Genomic DNA, 18,030 nt, shown 5'->3' with positions numbered 1-18,030 from the left:
CCCCCTGGTTCATTTACTAACCAACAGTGGTGGGCACAGTTCCCCTAAAGCACTAATAGAGGAACTAATTTCCTGATTAGTGCTTTAGGGCTTTTGCTATTTTTTTATATTCATTAGTGGTTTAGCTAAATTTATGGGCTAAATTTAGAAGCACTAACTGAGGTCTTTAAATGTTATTGATCAACATTATTGTTCACAATTGAGGGTGAAAGCTGTCATACATTTTGTTCATATGCGTGTCACTTATCTACAAGGTCACATGTGTCAAACTCAAGGCCCGCAGGCCAAATGTAGCCTGCAGGTGACTCCCATTTGGCCTGCCAAGAGCATGAAGTGACAAAATTCTGCACACAGTAAATATTGTRTYAYGTTGACTGAAGAATGTCTCATGTGTCAACTGGATTATTTTAGTGCTTTAGAATTAGGGGACCTAAATATTTGAGTTGGTGCTTTTGAGTTAGTGCAACTAATATTTAGATCAGTCCTGCCCACCCCTGCTAACCAACCTCCTGCATAGTCAGACTGGAAGGCTCTTGGAGTGAAGGTGAAGCTGCGCCACCAAATAGTGGATGAAACCAGCAGAAGACAGTTGTTTGGTCACAAAATAAAAACATCAAAAGAYAGTCAAAATAAAGAATTTAATGGGTCACCACCCATCGGGTCAGACGCAGACATGTTTACACAGCTTGATGTTTGAAGCGCGGGGGGTGACTTTCCTGYATCTTCTTTACGCAMGAACGATTATTTGTGCCAGGTTTTAGTGATATAAAAAGGAGTGGTGAGTTCACTCAGAGCTAGACGCACTTTGGGTCGTTTTCTGCCACTCCTAACGCTGTTTGGTGACTCCACCTGGACAGGGACAATGTATGCAGACATTGTGCTTTTCGTCTTCATGTGCTTGACCGCCGGCCATGCGGATCACCATCACCAACCTTGCCGTAAGAATTTGCAGATGCTTTAATATTCCGAGGCATTTTTAAATAGTGAATTTGAAACGTTCTCTGCTTTTGAGGTGTGTCTAAATGAGATTTTTCTTGCAGATTCACACAACATGAGTGGACTAATGAATGTGGTGAGCTTGTTTCTTTGTTGCTGCTGAGCACTTTCTAATCCGTTGGCTATTCTAACATGTTAAAAACTTGTTTCTCTCCTTTTTGAATGAAACCAGCTGTCCTTAAAGGGTGAAATAAGAGCAGTCGGTACATTCACCTACGACTCGGTGGGCCAGAAGCTGCGGTTCCAGTCGAACGAGAGCCACCCCACAAACACTTCGATCGCTTTGGATCTGCTGATGTTTTTTGAAGAGGTCACTTGCCTTTCTTTTTTACTTTAACAAAGAATACCACTTAAATCTGAAACTCAAATCTGCTGTGTGTCTATATTCGACAGGGGATTTTTTACGAGATCGACAGCAAAAACCAGAGCTGTGAGAGAAAGAAACTGCAAATGACCTCGCACCCACTTGATATTCCCGACAACGCCAAGTTTGTCGGCACGGTGACCTCTGGGAGTTCTTCCATCGAAGGCGAGGGCTTGAAACTCAACACTTGGGGAGGAAAGCTGAAAAAAATGAAAGACGGAGTGGATGGTATGAAGAAAATATTGCCTTATATGCATAAATAATATAGCGACATTGATTAGATCTTAATTTGTGACTTCATTTTTCTCTCCAGGTTCCTACTCCATGTCTGTAACCATGGGATGTTTGCCTGTGAACACTTTCTATTTCACTGAGACCACATCATTCCTTTTCAGGTTAGTTACGGTTCATTGCTCTGTTGCATGTGCAAAAACTTGTTGCTACATATGCATGCCCCTACTAGATCCATGTACCTTTTTTTTACAGTACCTACGATGTTGACCTTGAGATCAAGGATCCAGATCTGCTCGTGGTCCCCTCGTTTTGTCGTGGGAAGCCTTTGGAGGACACYCCTGAGGGGACAGTAAACAGCTTCCTCCACGAGTTCATGTAGACGAAAACCAGCCAGCAGAAAACCGAACCTCTATCCAAACGACTTACCTGAGCTGTTGCCTTTTCTCTCTCTCTCTCTCTCTCTTTGTTTTCATGCATGAATCCAGTTCTGTTGACACTGCAGTGCATCACATCGTGATTCCACCCCCCATGACATAGTATCTTTGCGCTGATCACATTAAATACACACACTCTGATGTAAATAGGTTAAAAACATGGCATAAAAATTAGTCAGAATCACTAACAACTCGTGTGTTTTCAAGATGGCACCACTTATAAAACATGATTAATGGATGAATAAAATGTCAAAGCTGTGATTTGCTCTGTTTTGTTTATTTATTTATTTTTTTTACCAAGTTTTAATGTTTTACATAAAATTACTTTTTAGCTGACTTGTCTAATTAGATCACAGGTAGGCCTGAGGCAAAATAAAGTGGAGAGGGATCAGTGGCCCCATCGACATGACAGTTTTATCCTCTTGAGTCCCAAGCTTTTGCTTGGTGTGCTTATTTAATTTCCCCTACTTCAAGAGTGCCAAACTCAGTTACGCAAGGGGGCCGACATTCAAAAGTTGGTCCAAGCCAAGGGTTAATTACTGTCATTACTTATTATTTCTTAAAGATACATTTCACTATCCATTACATCTAATAATAAAAAAAGAAAACTCTCACTAAAAATCCAATTATTTGTCTTTAAAAGAATACTGAAAAAGATAATTCAAGTAGATTCTCTGTTGCTCTTTCCACACCAAAATCAAATAATACAAAAATAAAATAAAATAAAAAAACTCAAACTTAATCTTGTTGGCTTGAATGTTGGCCAGCTGCCATGAGAAGAATGCAGTAAAGACAGTGATGAAAAGAGAAACGATAAAACAATTTTACATTTAAAGTACCTTTGGGGCCGGATAAAATGTCAATGAGGGCCTTATTTGGCCCGCATGCCTTCAGTTTGACACATGTGCCTTACTTATTTAAGATTAGTAGAAACATAAACAGAAAGAAACACTGAAGTTACACAAATAAGTCCCCCTGATTAAGGACAACCAGTTTAAAACTAAAGCACCCAACATCAGAATGCAGGATGTCAGGAGGTTAAATGCATAATATTTTTAAAGATATAAATTTATGAGAGGACAAGCTTTAATAAGTTGTCTATAGAGATTTATTTTCTCTCAGAAATAAACAAATAAATCCAAAATCTTAAACCTTTAAGATACATATACTGTACATCAGAATGTCATTCTCTAACTCTTGTATATCTGTATTTCTCAAGTAAGCTTTCATGACAGCAAACAAATATCCTGAAATTCTGTTTTTTAGAATTTCTTCATAAATATGACCTCAGTATCATCCAGTTCTCTTGCAATTTCTTACAAAAGAAATAAAAATAGCTGGAAAAACAAATACAATATTTTATCCATCAAAGTTTCCTCTAAAGAACACATTCCTGATGTCCATGACTAATGGAGCTATTCATGTAAGAAAACTGGACAACGTTGTTAAAAATATGACAGCAAAGGTTTTGTGTCAGAATGGGAAACATCTTTGCTAAAACTAAAAATTTGACTCACATTAAACACAATAAAAAATTCAGCTACTCAAAATAGCTGACTATAACAAGTAAAGAATACTGATAAAAAGAGAAGTTATAACCTGTCAGTCATCTCTGTTTGCTCCACTTTATTAAGCTTGTGGTTGCTTTATGTCACTATAAATTCTGCATTAATTTCTCTAAGTCACTGTGCAGCAAGTAAAATTAACAGCTTGTTTAATTTTAATTACATTTTTAAAAGTTGCCATGACTCACAGAGTCTAGCAGAAAACAAAGTACTTTAATTAATGTGGACATTTTCCATAACAAAGTCTCTCACAGTCAGCTGTATGTAGGCGCCTGTAGTACCCAGTTCTACCGACAGGTGGTGCACGTGCCTCATTCACAGCGACAGAAAATACATGCTGTACCTTGCTATATTAGCCACCAAGGGGGCTCCTTATTGCTAGCTAAAAAAATAAACAATTAATTGTGAGACAGAAAGTGACAGCTTGTGCATGGAATAAATGAACGCATTATCTGTGCACAACCCRGAGCGTTTTTATTTTTTTAATTTTTGGTTTCTGCTCGTCATGAATTAAAACGAGGTAAGTTGTAAAATGGCGGATAGCTAACATTAGCATCCAGGGAGTTTGTTATTGATGCCACTAACTTATCGTGGACTTTGCGTTCGTGTCATCAGCAGCCTTTACCACAGAAATACGCCTTTGCGAGAATATTTCCAAACCGATTTGGAAAAAATATACACTGTGCCTTTTTGCACCATTTGATTTTGAGCAAGCTAGTCTTTCTCTTAGCTGCGGCTAACTATCGCTAGCTAAGAAGTATTGTGACGTTAAATATATAAACAAAATCTTAAAGTGAGGACTAATCATCTCATGGTGCTGATAAATGAGTGAAAATAATCTCTAAACGTAGCTAGTGGGATACACCGTTGTGTTGAGCTGACGTGTTTATCGATAACAAAGCTCGGATTGGTCGTCATATCCAAACAGCACATCATCATGAGAGTGAGCAGGATTCACCAGCATCTGTACCTCAGTTTTACTTCACAACTACATGACACACCTGTCAGAACCGCTGTCTGATCAGCTGATTTGAAAGCTCGCAAATTTACCACCATCACCGCCCCCAACAACAACAACAACAACAACAACAACAACAACAACAACAACACAAAAAACCTAAAGTAACCAGTGAATGTGTTGATCCTGTTATTCCAGTGTTGAGAGCCCAGCTGTAAAACCAGCCTGTCTTGTCAGCTGTGTGTTGAARCCTGACATTGAAAATACTTTTTAAGAAATGATATCAAAGGTCGATGAAATAACTGTGCACTAAAATCTAAATCTGCTAAACTAACAAAAAAATGTCTTTTTGTTTCTGATGACAGTCATGACCTACATAAATATTCCCACTTGTCTATTTTTTGCATTATAGTGGGAGATTGTTTTTAAATAAATAACCCTAATTTGTTACGAATAAACTCAAAACATTTAGTGTATTTTGCATAATTTTTATTCTCCAGAATATTATTCTGTATATTCTCTATATCAGTGGTTCCCAAACTTTTTATCTTCTGACCCACAAAATACCCATGGCAAAAACTTGTGACCCCAAATATTACTGGTCTGATTACACGAACTTTGTTGATAACCCTAAAAACACAGGCTTTTTGACAATCTAAACAGTTTGTACACAAATATAAATACTTATTTATACTTATTTTGTGTTTTTGTAACAGTTATATTGAAAATATTACATCAGCAATTGTTTTATTACCCTTTAAATTGATTTCTGGAGATTATCCAAGGTGCTTCATGACCCATAATTGGGTCCCAAGCCCAACTTTGGGAACCAAAGTACTGGTTCCCAAACTTTTCAGCTTTTGACCCACAAAATAACAGTAGCAGAGACCTGTGCCCCCAGCTATTTTTAGATGATAAACATTTGTATCAGGTCAACTAAACTTGGGCATAGTAACAATATTTTTATACTACATTTATCCATTTTAAATACACTAACCTCACTCCTTTGTAACAACTAAGGCAAAAATATAATTAATTCAGAAAATCTTTTCAGGACCCCACCTTGATGTTTCAGGACCCCACTTTGGGTCCCGACCCCAACTTTGGGAAACACTGCTCTATATTATATATAATCATAAATTAAATGTCAAAGAAAATGTACTCTTGTTTACAATTTAATGAATGTCATCATTAAGTGATTCTTCAGGAGACATGCGGTTTGCATTTCAGTTCACTTTTTAAGTACTTTTTATACATTTCAAAGTAGTAAATAACAGTCTAGATGAGAGAAAACAACTATAAAATAAATATATAGACTGAATTCTCAGTAATTGGATTATTTTAAACAGCAGCAGTTGGTACATCAATAAATTTACAATAAGAAATCAAATCTATACATTTATCTTTTCAGCAGTTAAAACTAACTTTGGTCATTTTAAATAAGTGTGCCAGAGTTTAGTGTTTAGATGTTTAATTTGTCCTGCTTAGCCCTTTAAAACTGTTAGAATCGAAATCCTGTTTTTAAACTTGTCAATACAACAACTGAGGGAAAACAAACKTTGTTCTTTGGTTCCTGAAGATGTTTTGTTGCTGTTTTTTATTCTTATTGTTTTCATCTATTTATGCTTTGCCTGTCTGCATCTCACTTCCTGTTTTTATATACTGGACTAACTCAGAGACATCTTTGCTAAACCTGCGTCTTTGGTCCTGCCCGGTACGGTAGATCTCACCCTCTATTGCTCTTGTGATGACATGATTAGTTCCTCTGATATATGATCTGTTTTCCAGTCCAGTCCCCTCTAATCACCAGTAAGATTTGTTGATCTCAGCTACTTCCTCCACCTGCAGGTGGTACATGCAGTGCAGGGGCTTATCTTTGAATGATGTCTCCTTTTGTTCCACCTCTTCCACATTAGGTTTCTGCTGACTGAGACATTCACTTAATAGCTTATTACTAGAGTCTTTCTTCCTTATGTAATCCAGCACCTGTTGTTCCATCCTTCATAGTGGCTCAGAAACTCCTTTTTTCTTGGTGTACAGTCTGATGGTGCTGAAATTAAAGTGAAACCCTCCATTAGGGCTGTGCAGTATGACCAAAATTTATATCAGTATTTTTAACAATTATCTGTATCACAGTATTATTGGACAGTTTTTTTTCATCACAGCTCAAGATGATGTTTAAATGTACAAATTCTGCTTATTGATAAGCAAACTGGGGTCAACTGTTACTCTGTTTCTGCAACACAAAAACAATTTCTTGACTTTTTTCTTTTACTGAACCTTTGTCTGTCCCGCTTTCCCTCCTCTGTCTTTTCGTCCTTCCCTGGTTGTAAACATTAGTTGCACACTCTGGGTTTACATCACCTTAGTGAGGGGAGGCAGGTACATTCGTGAATGAGGAAAGCAGAGCAAAGATCATTATCAGGCAAATTTAATTCATGCATGAAGTCTAGTTGCACATCACTACATTCAGCGATGGTGAAAATGGGAGGCTTTTAAAATTTTTGTCAGCCAATGCTAGCGACAAAATTGCCACCTACTTCCTGCATTCATATTCAGTGGTGGTACGCAGAAAAGCTCCCCCCATGAAACAGTTTACTGGCAGGCATGATRTAATGGTCAGAACATGTTCGGGCGATGTAAACCAGTATGCCGGTATTTGGACAAATCATATTACAAAAATGAAAACCGTGTTTTGATATACTGCCCAGCTCTAATCCCCATGCATTGTGAAAAACTTTCATATTTTGATATCAGTGGTTTCTATCTTCTGCTTTAGCCAGGCTGTATGTCAGCAGGGTATCCAATGACTGGCCCTGCATTCATGTTGACAGCTTGGACTTTATTCTTACAATTCAAGTGGCTCTTCATAGGTATTTGGTTGTGGCTGATTTTCTCGCAATTTCATCATGTTTGCCACTTGTCTGTGGGGTTCCAGTGTTTTTAGCTGTTAAGTAAAAATGTGACCTTTGCTGAATAATCAATGCTTTTATCACAACTCRACAGTTTGGAGTCAGTCAGTCCTTTCAATGACCCTCCCATTTGTTCAAAATGATGCTGCCTGTTTTTTAACTGGAAGTAGATTTGTAAATTGCAGCAAACTGTGGCGAGGAATCATTTTGCATGAATTCACTCACCTGACTTTACCATTAAAAACCTGGAAAGGATCATACAACTATTTTAAAATGACATATTGGAGAATATATCATTACCAAATCTGTAAAAAATTAAGAAAATTGGCTTAAAGTATAACAGAACATATGGAAACTTTAACAGTTTGTTAATTTAACAAACAGGGACCTCAGTAGCATGTGGAAGAACCATACACAGCCACATACGTGAAACTGGTAACTGGCCCATGCCTAGTTACAACAAAAAAATAATCGACCAAATACAAATTTGCTGCCGTGTWATGCTAAGCTTAATGTGGATTGAAAATTGTGCAGCTGCAATTTAAATTATCCATCCATTTTATTTAGCTGCTTCTCCCTGGACAGGTCACAAATCCATCACAGTAACATTGGAGTAGACATGTAACATCTATACTTCAATGTTTAAGTGAGGGAACAACACACACAGGTGTTGTACTGAGACATGTTGCCCTGTTGAGATGTTTCCCCAGCCATCAGGATACATTTCCCTGATGTAATAGACAAAAAGAAAAGATCCAGTGTTTTTTAATAATGTTATAAAAACAGAAATAAGCTGTCGGGAAATCAGATATCAACGTGGGAACACAACTCAGCCCAACACCACACACAGCTTTAATCAATCACATAAAAGTCCGGATTCTGGCCTTAAAGCCAAACCATTTATTCATTGCAAAACGTAGCAGACAAACAACTTGTTTAACTTTATAGAGAACATTTTACAGTGATACCTCCTCAGCTCTTCTGCTGCTGCTCTTTACCAAAGAAACTCCTCGCCATGATGGTGTGAAAGTGTGGCTGTAATTCAGAACTGACATGAAACCTGACTGACCTACGCAGCGCAGGGTAGCAGGGTGTAGAAAAACTGCTGTCACTTCTTATTGAAATGTTCAGGAAAATAAAAGATAAAATGAAAATTAAACAGGTGGTGTTGACTAAAAATCTTGCTGCCGTAAATAGTTATGCTGAATAATCGCAACAGCCCTAACATCGTCAGTTGAGCTTCAAACAGATTGTGTGGTTTTTAATTGAGATTTACTGCTTAATCTGTTAATATATATCCTATTTTGTTTACATTTCCAGGTGTCTGTGAAGAAATACTTTGTTTCTTGAGGGGCCAGAGAGGTTTGAGTTCCTTCTTCAGCAAGTCTGGAAGATGTTGAAGAAATGATAGCAGCGCAGGATTTGCATGCAGAGTTTCAGTTTCCTCAGTAAGCAGGGAATCACAGGAATTTATCGTCATCTAAATATGTRTCACTAAACATTTGTCTCCAATATTGTTTATTTAAGTTACTTTTAGGTAGTTTTAATGTTTTAATTTGTTCTACACAGAGATGCAGAATCTCAGCTGTCTTCAGATACTGAACTTGAGGATCCTGATGGAAAAAATGCRAGAGCAGGAAGGGGAATGGTATGTTTTTCTTTTTTATGTAAATCTGGCAAGCTTACTCATTACCCACTATGTTGTACAACATCAMCTGGTCATCAGACCACAACAGAACAAAGAGATATTGTACTGTTTTTCTTTTAGTTAGAAATAAAGTAATTATTGGATCATTGCATCAAATGTTATTAATGAGACTGGGCGATATAGCTAAAAAATGTATCACTATATATTAGTCTATATCAGTAATTATTGATTAGTTTATTGTTTTACCTATTTTAAGGAGATTACATTTGGAGTTCCTCAGGGTTCTGTACTTGGACCAAAGTTGTTTATCTTGTATGTGAATGACTTGGTCAATGTGTCAGGGCTTTTCAAAAGTGTTTTATTTGCAGATGATACCACTTTTTTTGTTTGCGTAAAGACATAGAACGGACGTCAGAAAAAATGGAAACAGAATTTGTTAATGTACAAAACTGGTTTAAAATTAATAAATTATAACTAAATTTGGGTAAAACTAATTATATGATATTTAYAAAGAGACAAAGAACTGTTAATATTCAATTTAGAGTTGATGGTGTGGAGATAAATAATCAGGGAGGTAAAGGTTTTGGGTGTTATTGATGAGAAACTGACATGGAAACCTCATGTAAATTATTTAAAAATAAAACTAGCTAAAACWATTGCWTTRCTTTACAAAGTAAGGGACTTGCTTAATGATAAAGCTCTGTAYATGTTATATAATGCATTAATTGTTCCACACYTGGTTTATTGTGTTGAGGTATGKGGGAAAGCATGTTTGCTGTTTGCAAAAAAGAGCTTTAAGWGTTGTCACTCGAAAACATTACCATTATCCATCTAATRYATTATTTTGTAAATTGAAGTTWTTGAAATTTTACRATCTGGTTGATTATAACATTTTGTTAGTTATGTATAAGGCTCACAAAAACACATTACCTTTTAACATCCAGAATATCTTTGCAAAGAGMGAGAGCTGTTATAATCTTAAGGGGACAGAGWTGTTCATGAAACCTAAACTTAGAACCTGTTTGAAAGAACGGTGCACCTCAATCCAAGGAGTCAGATTGTGGAATGATCTGGAAATTGATGTTAAAAGTGCCAAATCAATGTACATGTTTAAGAGAATGAAATAGTATAATGTGCATTCATAGAAATTGTTGTTCTAGGAAGATTTTTGTTTTGTTTTGTTAACTGAAAATTACTATTGTTTGAATTTATACTTGAGAAAAAATGGGCAGATATTATATAAAAAATTCTTCTCTCTGCTGCCTTTCATTTTATTGTATTTCCTTTCTTTTTTCATTGTATATAGAATTTAGTTTTTTAAGAAATGAATAAAGTTTGAAATAAATAAATAAGGACCAGGTGAAAAAAAGCTGATTAATACTACGAAACTAGTAACGTGGCCTTTCCTCTTTTATCCAAAATTTCCTCTTGCGCTGTTGCACTCATTTTCACTCCACGTCGTTCTTTTTTATTTTAAAGCAGTTATGAGTCATGGTGGCGAAACTTGAAACTGCTGCTGCTACATGTCAGCAGGTTGTTGCTAGCTGACCAAGGAGTGATTGAGTTATGATGCTACCAACCTTGATTAGCTGTGCTTTAGCTGCCGGGTAGCCCCAGTAGCTGTTGTGTGTTGTTGATCTCCAGTCCGCTCCGTAAATTATTTCCGTATGTAAATTTTGTAAATTTAGTAAGCAGTGTGGGGCTGATCGCAGTTATTTTATGAAGCTAGCGGAAGACAAATAAAGAATAAATTGCACCAGCATGACTAGAGGAGGTGGGTAGYGTAGTTTAAGTAGCTGTTGTTAGGTGTTGTCACAATCTCTGGTCCTGGTCTGTYCGTAATGTTTATTTCCCTGCGTAAATTTCATAAACTTCCGTAAGTGAAATAATTGACGTTCTATCAAACATATTTTATTTTGATATTGATCACATGTCTATTGTGAGAATCATTGTTTTATCACCCAACCCTAGTTAATATGAAAACATCTCCACTGTGACTTATTTTTGATTTCCAGTGACCAGATAAGCCTTTTATCAAAGTTATGATGTTCTTCTCAACAGGCAGCCAAGAGGGGAAGGAAGGCAAYGGGAGAGAAGGCCAAAGGTGCAGGAACAGGAAGAGTCGCTGGTACCGGCTGGGTGAACGGCCATCATCAGGAGAACATGATGGAGAATATGACYTTATTTGAAGTGGTTAAAATAGGAAGGAGTGCCACACAGGTGAGTTATTTTCTCTATTAGAACAGATGTTAAATTATTTATACTGGTGTTGGCCTAACTTGTTATGGCCAGTGGCAGTGGGTCCAGTATTTCATACTGTTTGAAATAAGAATAAAGTATCTTTGTCAAATGTGTTGATTTGTTTCTAGTCTGTTGTTGACGACTGGATTGAGACCTACAAACAAGACAGGGACAGTGCTCTCTTGGACCTAATCAACTTCTTCATTCAGTGCTCTGGCTGTAAAGGTAGTTATTTGAAACGTCGGTGCAGTCGTCTCTATGTCGCTAACTGTATCTGTGTAACGATTTTTGTGGAAATGGTGTGATTCCTCACGCAGGTGCTGTGAGCGGAGAGATGTTCAGACACCTGCAGAATTCTGAAATCATCCGAAAAATGACAGAGGAGTTTGACGAGGTGATGCAGAGTGTGTTTTAATAAAAACAAATAAATTACATAGTTTGTTTGATGCATCTACACCTAAATCTGGTTAGTCACCAGGTGCCGGTGTAGCTATTATTGTTTTGTTTTTTTTCGTGGCTGGTTTTAAACATGATTTGATWTTTCTTGCTCTGAATCGGATTATTTCTGGGATGTTCTCAAACAGGACAGCGGCGATTATCCACTMACACTCTCAGGGCCACAGTGGAAGAGATTCAGGATAAACTTCTGTGACTTCATCGCAGTCCTCGTGCGTCAGTGCCAGTACAGCATCATTTACGACGAGTACATGATGGACACGGTCATCTCACTGCTCACTGGCCTGTCTGACTCACAGGTCAGAGCATTTAGACATACAAGCACACTAGCAGGTCAGTTTRTTGTTTTTCTGCTCTGAATATCTGTATGTTCACGTTGGCGTGGCTTTGATGTTTATATCCCATCCCCCGCTGTCRTCACCAGCCATGAAGCTGATGACGGCCTTGGTGAACGTCGCTCTGAACCTCAGCATTAATATGGACAACACACAGAGACAGTATGAGGCAGAAAGGAACAAAGTAATTGCGAAAAGGGCCAATGATAGGCTGGAGCTTTTGTTACAGAAGCGGAAAGAGGTGAGAAGTTAAATATCTAAAGTAACTACTTTGCATATTTTTCTGTTACAGTGGGAGCTGCTTCTTATTTTGCAGCAGCAAAATAAAGTAAAAAAAAMCTACTTAAAATTAGTTCACAACAAAAGCAATAAACTGTTTAACTTTTAATATTTAAACAGATATAATCTCTCTCTTCTGTGTCTGTTTTACCAGCATGTCCACTTTTTTTAAGGCTTGTTATTAGACAGCATGGTGAAAATTATTTACACCTTAAAAACAGCAAAAGACTTATCTTTGTGTAAAACATTTTGTTTTGTACATTTTAGTGTGTAGCCACAGATGATTAATCATCATTAATCGGTCTGACAGCTGCCTCAGTGTGTGTGTGTGTGTGTGTGTGTGTGTGTGTGTGTGTGTGTGTGTGTGTGTGTAATATTTTCTTATCTAATGTNTGTGTGTGTGTAATATTTTCTTATCTAATGTCTATGAGTGACACTTCCCCTGGCTGCCTGTCATATTGGACCACATGGCTTTAGAGTTCTACTTGGAGAATATGTAACCACGTTATATTATTACTTTCTAAGTGATAAGATTTTACTGCTGTGGTAGCACATTGCAGTATACTATTAATGTATTTAAACTGTTCTTTATTCTATAATATGATTAACTCACGAGAGAAAAACATTTTTAATTAAACTCGCAGTGAAATTTACCTTTTACTATTCACTTAGTGAAGAAAGCCTTAAATGACAAATCAAAAAATCCTTTAAAGATCAAATTTTGCAGCAACCTCCTGGAGAGCTGTTTGCCTTTGTTTGGTTTAAATTTGTGATTTATTAGAGATTTAAATTGTAACAAGATTTGTATTTCTTATCCCCCCAAAATTGATGCATTTAAAATATTTTGTTTTAGTAATGTCATCAAATTGAATTGAATAAAAGAAATCTATAAAATGTTGCTAAGTTATGAAATCCCCAATGTAAAAAAAGACCACAGAAAGGAAGTTATTTAATGAAGAAAGTTTCTTCATTAAACTATTTTCAGGCTAACAGTATGTTGAGGTTGTGGTTCTTTTAAATTATTTTTAAGCTGCATCCTTACAGAAAAAGTTATTTTATATAGAAAGTGTTTTTTTTAAGCTGGGATGCCTTTCCTAGTGGTTAAAATGATTTACAGCAAGAACAAGTTTTCCTACAGAGCTTCTTACAAGCCATACTTTGAGGCAGAGTTGTTTGAGAAATTAAAATTGCTTTTATTTTTGGGGCTAGTCAAAATCAAATAAAATTGTAAAAATAAGGAACAGTTCAAATCTTATGAAATGAAAACACATTCAAACATAATTTAAAACAAAAAAAAGTGTTTTTTGGGGAGAATTTAAAAACAGGAAGTGATCTAAAATTGCTGTTCTTTCAGCTTCAAGAAAATCAAGATGAAATTGAAAACATGATGAACGCTATTTTCAAGGGAGTATTTGTTCACAGATATCGGTACGTAAATCCCTTTGCTTTCTGCAAGATTTCATGATGAAGCTCTGCTCTGCTCTGTCAAGGCCTTGTGGTGTTTCTTTGTAGCGTTTTGGCACCCTCTAGTGGGCAAAAGTTGTCAACATAAATATAGCCAAAGTTTAATGTAAATTTCAGCTAAAATAAAAGCTGTTTTTTCCATTTCCCTTTGAGCTTTTGATTGTATAAGTCCTTACTGTGACTGAACTGAATCAGTTCTTGTGGTTTTCAGCGACGCCATTGCTGAAATTCGAGCTATTTGCATTGAGGAGATTGGAGTCTGGATGAAGCTGTACAGTGATGCCTTCCTCAATGACAGTTACCTGAAGTACGTTGGCTGGACAATGCATGACAAGGTGAGCTAAAAGATGTGCAACACAAAACAAAGTAAAGCAAACAGGATTTAATTTGCATTTATGCTGCAAAACTGGTGTCATCTTAGAACTGGAGGGAGTTGGGTTACTTGGAATATAAAATTATTAAAATATTAATTAAATAACCATACAGTTTTCACAGTTAGTTTCTCTTGTGTTGATAGACTACTCTGAAAGAACTGTGGAAAAATGGTTTATGAATTATCTAAATGTCTTGTGTGATTATTCAGTTGACCTTTTCACGGATACTGTGTTTCCCCTACGTTACTGGCCTTGGGAAGATGGTTGTTGGACGGGTGGAGGGGTATCGGAGCACTACTTTGAAAATGCTGGGTTGATGCCACTTGTTCTGCTGCTGCAATCTCTGCTCCCCATCTGGAAGTCTTAGGACTTTCTTGACAGGGGTGGGATTTTGATAAGCAGGGTKGGCGGTTCTGTTGGGAGGACCACCCGCCTGCCTTGGAAAATGGTAGAGAAAATGCTGGCWTATATAAAGTCATTCATATCTACTTTTAGTATTCAAGGTCTGCATTCAGCTCTAGTCTTTTGGTCCTTTACAGCTGCTTTTTGTTCATTTGGTATTTTATGTTGTGATGGCAAAATGTCCTCAACGTGCTATGTTGCCAGTGCATCACAAAATACCAGCACTGAGCATGCTCATCAGTGTCTGCAAAAAGACCATTAGGAAAACATGATAAATAAATAAGTTCTGATCTGTGGGAAATATTTGCAGCAAGGTGAGGTGCGGCTGAAGTGCCTGACTGCCCTGCAGGGTCTGTTCTACAACAGAGAACTCGGCTCCCGGCTGGAGCTCTTCACGAGTCGCTTCAAGGTGAGCCAGCAGCTGCATTCATTCATTCATTCATCATCACTTAGAGGCTTGTGATGTACTAGACGTCCCCTTATTTTATTTTTACATACAAAACAAAGCAAAAATGATCATTTATAGCCAGTTTCAGGATGATAGGATGTCAGATCTTAAACATAGATGTATTATTTCTGACAGGATCGCATTGTGTCTATGACTCTGGACAAAGAGTATGATGTTGCAGTGCAAGCTATAAAACTTCTGACACTTGTTTTACAGTAAGTACCCTCCTTCTCTCTTGAATAAAACTGCATACATAATATGTTTTACCGCTGTGTGATTCCTGAAAAATCACACATAAGATCATCTTAATTTAATAAACACTTTTGGTTTTGAAACAAAACTTCAGAACTCCTTGGCAGCTTGCAGATGTTGTATTTTTATTGCAGTGTTTGTTGTTTTTATTCAGTTTAATATATATTTTCTCCTGATCTAAAACCAATAAAATGTTAGAGAAAGTACCACCAAGTTATTTTTCAGATTAATCTGTTGTTTATCACTGAGAGTCGCTGCATTTTGTTCGACAGGAGTAGTGATGAGGTTCTGACTGCAGAGGACTGTGAGAGTGTGTATCATCTGGTTTACTCSGCACACCGACCCATCGCTGTTTCAGCAGGAGAGTTTCTGTTCAAGAAGTGAGTAATGTGCTTAGTAACAAGAAACAAAAGAAGTAATAAGCTTGAAAGTTTCACAGCCTTGTATTTAATATTGTAGTTGGTGAAGAGGTTTTTCGATTCACCAAKAAGTTGAACTTCATGATTAAATTACTTAAAGAAAAGAAGCATTTTCAGGAATATTATGTGCGTTTTTATTTTTTATATCATAAGTTATATACTGTAATATTTGTAATTTTCTCATTTGTGGAGCATGTCAGTTTTAGTTAGATTTATACCTTTTTACAGCAACCGTAAGAAAAAGCTGCTGGGCTTAAATTCTATAAACAAAGGRAAGAAGTTTAAGAAACAAATGACTACAGGACACATGGCAACATGTTGTGTACATATTTTACACAAATTAAAGTTTTTACCTACTAATACTACTTATTATAACCATGTCTATCTTTTACAAATTGTAGGCTCTTCAGCCATCGAGGTCTAGATGAGGATGGGTTACCCAGGAGGGGCAGGCAGAGCCTCAACGGCAGTCTCATCAAAACCACCGTCTTCTTCTTCCTGGAGAGCGAGGTGACCACGCCTTCCAAAGGCTGCATCCGACATGCCCAGCATAACCCTAATTTTCTGTCATTTCAGATGTTTGTTGAGTTGTGTTTAGTTAATTAAATTTAGCACACAATGCTTTCTAGCTCCATGAGCACGGGGCCTACCTGGTGGATAGCCTGTGGGAGTGTGCCTCGGAGCTGCTGAAGGACTGGGAGACCATGATCAGCCTGTTGCTGGATGAACCCRTGCCAGGAGAAGAAGGTAACTCGTTGCCTCAGACTGTTGCATAGATGAAAAGGTTATTCTGTTATTGTGATTTTATTGTTTTGTTTTTTAAAGCTCTGACCGATCGGCAGGAGACCGCTCTGGTGGAGCTCATGCTCTGTGCGATTCGGCAGGCTTGTGAGTGCCACCCTCCTGTAGGCAGAGGCACAGGGAAGAGGGTGGGTGTCTGACGGCCTAGCACTGGACGAGTTTAACCTCTGAACGATTTAGTCTTTTAATGTAGGCGTAATTTTCTGTTTGGATTAGGTCCTGACTGCGAAGGAGAAGAAAACGCAGCTGGATGATCGGACACGGGTCACAGAGATGTTTGCAGTTGCTTTGCCTCTATTGTTAGCAAAGGTAGCAACTTTTTTTTCTGCATCATAGCTTTTTAAGGTTTGACTCCAACATTTGACAAATATAAATCCTAACTATTTACCTTTTTCTTGTTGTAGTACTGTGTTGATATTGAAAAGGTGACCAATTTACTACAAATACCAAAGTACTTCGATCTTGACATCTACACTACAGGCCGGTTAGAAAAGGTTTGTGAGRTTTTATTTACAGTTTTTTTTAATTCTGTTTGCAGTGCTGGTAAAACTATCATTTGTCACATTTAGCACCTGGACGCCTTGTTGCGACAAATCTGGGAGGTTGTTGACAAACACACAGACGTTGAAGTTCTGGAGGCCTGTTCGACCACYTACCACTATCTCCACAACGACGAGTTCACCATCTTCAACCGCGTGGACATCGCTTGCTCGCAACTTCTCGACGAATTGGTAGACAAGTTCAACAGACTGCTGGAGGACTTCCTGCAAGAGGTTGTAGTGGTTCTGTTTTTGTTTTTTAGATGTTATGTGTGATTCTTTTTGAGCATAAACAGAGGCGCCAAGGCGAAGGGAATATTAGGAGTTTGACAGCTTTGATCTGTCGTTTGTCAGGGTGAAGAACCAGATGAAGACGAYGCCTACCAGGTCCTGGCAACACTTAAAAAGATCAGCGCTTTTCACAAGTAATACATTTCACAAGACGGCATAATCTAATGTGTAGAAGGCAAAAATGTTAAGAAGGAATTTCCAGTAGGGTTTGAAATTGGCCAAAAAATGAATTATGAAATCATGAATCACGAAAATGCCATCATCTGGCACTAGTGGCAAATATTAATTGTTGACAGTTTTTCTGATGATTAATTGCACACTACAGTATATGATTTTGCCCAACCCTAGGTTCCACTTACGCTCATGAATWTTTCATACAAAGTGTTATGGTAATATTTATTTAACAAAGACAGAAATACGTGGTCCAAGAATGAAGGTAATCCGTGAGATGATCAGCTGAGTTTTATTGCAACAACAGGAAACACAGAGAACCTGGCCTGTCTCTGTGCCTCTGCTTCTCTCTGTCAGTCTCTCCACACTACTGTTGAACAGTGTTGAACCCTGTTGAACCCTAAGTCTCGAGAGGCCTCATATATATATATATATATATATATATAT

General features: G+C 37.4%; 2 protein-coding genes across 3 annotated transcripts in view; both read left to right on the top strand.

Moving 5' to 3' along the window:
• The first annotated feature begins 285 nt into the window (after positions 1–285).
• On the top strand, positions 286–2,289 carry LOC106516394 (ependymin-2). Of its 2 annotated transcripts, XM_014006732.1 has the most exons (7): positions 286–938; positions 1,041–1,072; positions 1,169–1,306; positions 1,390–1,588; positions 1,674–1,755; positions 1,847–2,018; positions 2,049–2,289. In XM_014006732.1, the coding sequence occupies exons 1-6, from the start codon at positions 863–865 to the stop codon at positions 1,971–1,973; spliced, it is 654 nt and encodes a 217-aa protein (XP_013862186.1). In that variant the 5' UTR covers positions 286–862; the 3' UTR covers positions 1,974–2,018; positions 2,049–2,289. The 2 variants fall into 2 exon arrangements, with proteins under 2 accessions (XP_013862186.1, XP_013862185.1); XM_014006731.1 differs by having other exon boundaries at positions 1,847–2,289.
• Positions 2,290–3,905: 1,616 nt separating this feature from the next.
• Positions 3,906–18,030, top strand: part of LOC106516393 (cohesin subunit SA-2) — a 23,701-nt gene continuing 9,576 nt past the window's right edge. The window contains exons 1-20 of the mRNA XM_014006730.1: positions 3,906–4,113; positions 8,784–8,911; positions 9,033–9,111; positions 11,173–11,331; positions 11,481–11,577; positions 11,670–11,746; positions 11,937–12,141; positions 12,233–12,384; positions 13,777–13,850; positions 14,098–14,221; positions 14,973–15,071; positions 15,246–15,325; positions 15,635–15,742; positions 16,183–16,291; positions 16,411–16,528; positions 16,607–16,710; positions 16,799–16,891; positions 16,987–17,076; positions 17,152–17,355; positions 17,476–17,546. Of these exons, the coding sequence (XP_013862184.1) occupies positions 8,868–8,911; positions 9,033–9,111; positions 11,173–11,331; positions 11,481–11,577; positions 11,670–11,746; positions 11,937–12,141; positions 12,233–12,384; positions 13,777–13,850; positions 14,098–14,221; positions 14,973–15,071; positions 15,246–15,325; positions 15,635–15,742; positions 16,183–16,291; positions 16,411–16,528; positions 16,607–16,710; positions 16,799–16,891; positions 16,987–17,076; positions 17,152–17,355; positions 17,476–17,546 (2,087 nt within the window). The 5' untranslated portion in view covers positions 3,906–4,113; positions 8,784–8,867. The remainder of the gene's footprint in view (positions 4,114–8,783; positions 8,912–9,032; positions 9,112–11,172; positions 11,332–11,480; positions 11,578–11,669; positions 11,747–11,936; positions 12,142–12,232; positions 12,385–13,776; positions 13,851–14,097; positions 14,222–14,972; positions 15,072–15,245; positions 15,326–15,634; positions 15,743–16,182; positions 16,292–16,410; positions 16,529–16,606; positions 16,711–16,798; positions 16,892–16,986; positions 17,077–17,151; positions 17,356–17,475; positions 17,547–18,030) is intronic.

Source organism: Austrofundulus limnaeus, unplaced genomic scaffold, assembly GCF_001266775.1.
Source record: "Austrofundulus limnaeus strain Quisiro unplaced genomic scaffold, Austrofundulus_limnaeus-1.0 Scaffold37, whole genome shotgun sequence".
In the NCBI taxonomy this organism is placed as follows: domain Eukaryota; kingdom Metazoa; phylum Chordata; class Actinopteri; order Cyprinodontiformes; family Rivulidae; genus Austrofundulus; species Austrofundulus limnaeus.
This window is presented reverse-complemented; position numbering and strand designations above follow the sequence as displayed.